Source organism: Cibotium barometz, chromosome 35, assembly GCF_041138505.1.
Source record: "Cibotium barometz isolate CiBa-2024 chromosome 35, ASM4113850v1, whole genome shotgun sequence".
NCBI lineage: Eukaryota > Viridiplantae > Streptophyta > Polypodiopsida > Cyatheales > Cibotiaceae > Cibotium > Cibotium barometz.
Window position 1 is genome coordinate 43,425,327 of NC_141080.1, and position 5,581 is coordinate 43,430,907.

At 45.7% G+C, this 5,581-nt stretch overlaps 1 protein-coding gene across 1 annotated transcript; it reads right to left on the reverse strand.

Moving 5' to 3' along the window:
• Window positions 1-271: 271 nt before the first annotated feature.
• On the reverse strand, window positions 272-2,479 carry LOC147618474 (co-chaperone protein p23-1-like). The gene is made up of 6 exons (XM_086774913.1): window positions 2,349-2,479; window positions 1,826-2,012; window positions 1,165-1,336; window positions 1,017-1,054; window positions 842-935; window positions 272-754 (listed from the first exon to the last, which is right to left on the reverse strand). The coding sequence occupies exons 1-6, from the start codon at window positions 2,351-2,353 to the stop codon at window positions 696-698; spliced, it is 555 nt and encodes a 184-aa protein (XP_086631039.1). The 5' UTR covers window positions 2,354-2,479; the 3' UTR covers window positions 272-695.
• Between the last annotated feature and the right edge of the window lie 3,102 nt (window positions 2,480-5,581).

The following is a 5,581-nucleotide window of genomic DNA, read 5'->3' on the forward strand; positions in this document are numbered from 1 at the left end:
AATCATAGAGGCCCATTCTCAACATAGGAGCTCTCCAACACAAATATTTGGCTACCACATTAAATTTGAAAATTCATAATTAGCTACCAACCTTGAGATCTTTGAGCGATAAGTCAAACATGGTTGGGAAGTAAACATGACTCATTTCCCCTGTGGATGTAGAAAAAAAAATTATGAGATCCAAGGGATTTTGTCTAAGGTTTGACCTTCACACCTACAAAAAGCTTGATTTCTTAGGGGCAAGGTTGAGCAAAACATACTGAACTCAGTGTCCCCCAGTACAATTTGTAGATATTAATAGAAATACTGTCAATTCAAGCTAAAAATAGTGGCTCTTCTAAAACACCCGAGAGAGCAGTGTTAGGTTGCTGTCACCACTTGCTTATACTATCAAACTTTAAACATGATTGAAACATAGATCTACAACACTATCACTGCCTTGGTTTACAAGATTCTCTAGCACATGAAAACACAGCACCCCCAACTTTTTTATGAATCATTTCAAAAAATCACTCCTCCAAAACATCCAAAAAAAGTCTAATATAATATCCTAAAACACTGTGTTCTCTTGAAAAAGGCCAGCTCAAAGACAAAGTAAAAATGCGGATTTGAATTACTTCAAACTAATGCACTAACTTGCACTACCCCTCCTAAAAATGGCTTTTCAATTAATATTAAACTTGTATTAGGCTGTGTCAATCCTGCCCAATAACCTTGGTCTCTTCTACAATAGCTTTTGCACTTGTATCGACATCTGCAGCACCAAATCCAATCATCACATTCAGACCCAGCACCAAAAGGGAGTAGAGTAGTATATTTAGGATGTCATAACAGTACATACCTTCATCGTCACTGTCTGACTCATCACCTCCTAGACCTCCTTCCATGTCCATGCCCATGCCCATGCCGCCGCCACCACCACCCATGTTGAAGTCCTACACAATCAAAGAGGAAACCCAGATCAGCTAAAGACTATAAAAGATATAGTACTTGTCTAAAAGATATAGTTAACTCACCGAAAAGTCATTCATTGACCCCAGATCAAAGTTATCAACTGCAAACCAAAGGGCATGGATGTTAAGCACCAATAAAAGCCACTCATGTGACCTCTACATGAATAGGAACTTGTGTCCAGAGCGTATTATTGACAACACAAAAGCTTACACTTGTTGCTTGGCAATTCATTTTCTTCATCTTCGTCAACCCACTTGTCCCAATCTGCCTTCAAGTAAGGAGGTGATTTGCCATCTGCAAGCAGTAACCTCTTCCACCATGCTTTCTCACTCTTTATGAGAACACAGAAGACATGTCTCAACCCCACGCTTATCTTGCTCTCCTGAAACAAAAGACACAATATTTTAAGAAAAACTTACAACAGTCAAGCTAGCAACAGCCATGGTAGTGTGTAACAGATTGCTTGTTCCCCCTGGAAACCCAATAAAAAGGCCACTAGGTGTGTGCTTGTTCTCCCTGGAGAGAGGGAGAGAGAGAGAACCATTACGAAAATGACTGTCACCCTCACAAGCATATCATAGTTGATGAACTCTTGCCCAATTACTGATGAAATAATGACTGCTACCCATTTTTTTGAAAAGAGCTCAAACTCTCTAGGCAGCAATCATAAGGAACAAGTTTTATCTTATGCAGAATTCATACAACCCAGTAGGTTTCCAAGTGGATTAGTGATACAGGCAACATTAAGACTACAGCATTGCACATGTGCCGTAAAGTAAGGCTTCCAAATATTTTAAGAGATGCTCGGCACAACCAACCTAGAGCTAGAAAACAACACAAAGAATCAACAGGTTTAGAGATGGTTGGCTACCTCTACGTTCACTTTGTCAAAGAGTTGCAGGTCAAGCTCGTAAGGCACATTCTCAGGTCCAGCTGTGGCAGAGAATACAAACTTGCCCTCGGGTTCTATTTTGACTTTCGGGTTTCTGGCATCAGGCAGCTCCACTGTGAGGTAAACTTTGTCTGATCGCTGAGCCCACTTGACCTCCGGATGCCGACTGCAAGCAACATAAACAGTGCATCGTTATGACTGTCCTGCACATAGTACGCAATAGATCCAAACTCTGTTACAATAAGCTCTCGCTGTAGGGTTATGCTTCACTACATCTAGAAACACTTGCTTTTCTCAATCTAGGTGTGCAATCTGGGATTCCTCTTGTCCCTTCTTTTTTCAATCTAAAGTTTCCTTTCTGCAAACTAGGGTTTCCTGTGTACTCAATCTAGGGTTTCTTGAAACTTTCGGATGGGGCTAAGCTGTTAGGGTTTCCAGTAGGAATCGAGGGTTTCCTGTGCTCGAGGGTAACAAACAGATATGGATTCGAAACGAAACGTACCTCATGGTGGTGCTGCAAGATTTGGCGAAGAGGAGGGCACTTGCAATGTTTTAGGGCACCAGCAGGTTTTTTTTTGAAACTTTGCCCTTTTTATAGTGATTGTGTCTGGCATATATAATAGTGGCCCGCCCAAGAATAGGGGGCCCAATCACAGCCTTTCCTCTTCAAGTGTGAAGGGTGCTGGTACGGTAGTTCAAGGTGTGAAAGGCGCAAACCATGGACGAGAACCTTAGCTTCAAAACCTTAGAAAATCTAAACTTTATTCAACCTTAGTAATTCTTTTTTTTTTGTGGGGGGGAAATATACAATATATATTATATTATATTATACTATACTATATTATATATTACATAGTGCTATATCAATTGCAAGCGGGCACTAATTAATTGATATGGCTAAGGTGGCTAAGGTTGACATAGTCTCAACTACGCTTTTTTTTTTAATTAGACGACTACAACGCGTCCTCTCTCTCTCTCTCAACATTGCCTCATTTGCGCTTTTAAAAAAAAATAGACAACTGCAGTGCGTTGATGGCACGGAAGCGGTAAAGCTGTTTACACCTTTATAGAATGCCACACTTCCACACACGCATGCAAACACACCAGAACACCAGACCAAAGAGCATGAACAGGACTTATATTTCAAAACAGACCTTTCTTTACAGGGTTAGATATCCCAGACATCAGCTTCATCAAGCACCCACACCCAATCAGCCCGCTCCAACTCCTGGTCGCTCCAAATCCCTTCACTCTTTTGCTTTTCCGCAGCCCTCCTCGTTCTCTGCTCTACACCTCAGCTGAAGACCACTCACACAAAAAACCAGCTCACTTGGGCGATCCCTTTGCACTATCAGGCTTATTCCCTCTCTCTTTGCTTCTGCTACCAGCCGCAGCAACCTGCTTCACTGCCAGTCTCACCAGCCTCTCTGTAAACCTGTCCCCTTGGCAGCTCCTCTGCAGTCGTGAGCTCTCCAAAACCCAACACCAACACCAGCCCACTGCTTCTTCTTACACTTCACCAGCTCCTCTGCAGTCGTGAGCTCTCCAAAACCCAACACCAACACCAGCCCACTGCTTCTTCTTACACTTCACCAGCAGTTCCTTGGCGGCTCCCACACGCCAGCCCACACTTTTCTCTTGGCCTTTTGCGCCTATGGCTGCACACGCCCCACTCCTGTCCTCTGTGATTACTCCTCCAGCCGCTGCTCTCCTCAGCGACCCAAACCAAAAGCCACCCACCTCTCCTTTAGCTTACGTCAGTGACTGCGTGCTACCAGCTCCCCTTTGGCGCCAGCTTCACTCTGTGCCTCACACCAGTATAGGTGCTACCTTGCTCCCTTTGCTTCGCTACCAACTCCCCTGCAGCAGTACGTGGGGCTGGTGAAGAGCAGCAAAACAGCGTGCACTTTCCTTCTCTTCCACGATGACGCGCCTTGCTCTCTATCCGTGTGGCTGCTCTTCACCAGCCCCACGTACCTCAACGTCCAGCACTTCCGGCTGCGCCCGGCTCTTCTTTTTCTCTGTCTTGCAACTGCGCCAGAGAGCGAAAACCCAACAAAGCGGCCTCCTCAGCCCACGCTCCTCTGCGCTTGTGGTTTTTGGGTGGCTGCAGCCAGCCACCCAAAAACACACACACTCCTTCTTTGTCTTACGCTGCACCAGAGAGTCCCCCTTCTTCACCAAAGCCTGTCTACTGCAGCGCCGGAGCCACCTTCGCACAAGGCGGCTGCTCTCTCAGTCGGCTCTCCCCTGTTGGAGAGTCTCTGTTGCGCCTCCTCAGTCACTATCACCCCACTCCAACAGCTCCTTCTCTCCTCGGTGCCCACGGCGGTCTCCAGCAGAATCACCCGCGAACACTTCTTGGCCCACGCTTCTCTCCAGCGTCTGTGGGCTGCAGCTAGCCACACAAAAACACACCGCCTTTACTGTCTTGCGCTCCCCCCAAAAACAACAAGGCCGCCTCACTTCCTTCCAGCTGCGCCGACTCACCAGCTTTGCCAGCTTCTGGACTGTATGCGCTGGCAGCAGCTCCAACCTCCACGTAGCTCTGCCCTCTTATAGCCACGTTATTCTCATTTTATTTTTATTTATTTTGAAGAAAAAGGCCACCATGTTATTCCTTTTCACACCAAAGCAAAGGCAACCTTGGCCCTTTTCACTTTTTTCTGCCCATGCCCTCCACCAACTTCAATTGCAACCTCGAGTGCCCGTTGTATTTTGACGTGCCCATACATATCAAACGGCCGCGCACACATACGAGCCATCTAACAGCTGACACTACCTTCAGCAGCTACGTTCCGGACGAGCCTGTGCTTCCAGAATCTCATCATTTTCCCTGCACATACACTTCCATCAAAGCCCTATGCCTAACTGCCGCATCCACAACGCCCACACTGAGTCAATGGGTGCTCCCATGACTTTACCACAACACGAACAACACTCATGTACACATGTACAAGTTGAGTTTGAGGTTCCCAAAAAACTTCACACATATTTAGCAACCCCCTTTTTTCTGCTGAGACATTTATGTCCAGCAGCTACACAAACAGAAACCATTTATCCCCCTGGATCAAACAGAAATCTCGGTGCATCTACCTTCCAATTCTTCAAGCATTTTCCTCCATCAATCAACCGTTGATGCACCCTGTCATGATCTTCCATTTTCAACAACCCCCTAGGCTCTTCACATATGGCATCCTCAATATATTCTACTGCATTTCCTTCTCCATATCAGCTCACATAACCTTGTGATGGAGACAACCACTCCTCACCTCTACTCCCCTCTGATACATCTGACTCCCATTCATAATCATATACTGATATAACACACATTTTGATGATCAACTTCCACCTCACGGTCATCCAATCTACAGCCCACATCATTGGCTTCCAACTCTTCCTCTGGACTAACTGCCAAACTAGGACTATAACCAAACCACTCATCCATATGCTGAGCATCAACATGTGGTGTGTCCACCATAAACCCATTTCCCTTCAGCCCATCAACATCACACATAGCAACCTCATGCACTGCAGACTCATCATTGTCACTTCCCTGTAGTTTCTCCAGCTTCAAGACCATTGGCGATCCTCCAATATTCTCCACATCTTGCAAGTCCAAGCTCCCCAAACTACCAGGCAAAGTATCTTGGTCGTCCCCCTGACCAACAACAATAGTCTCACATGCATCCTCACCACTGACAACCGACTCATTCTCTTGGGCATGACAAGGAA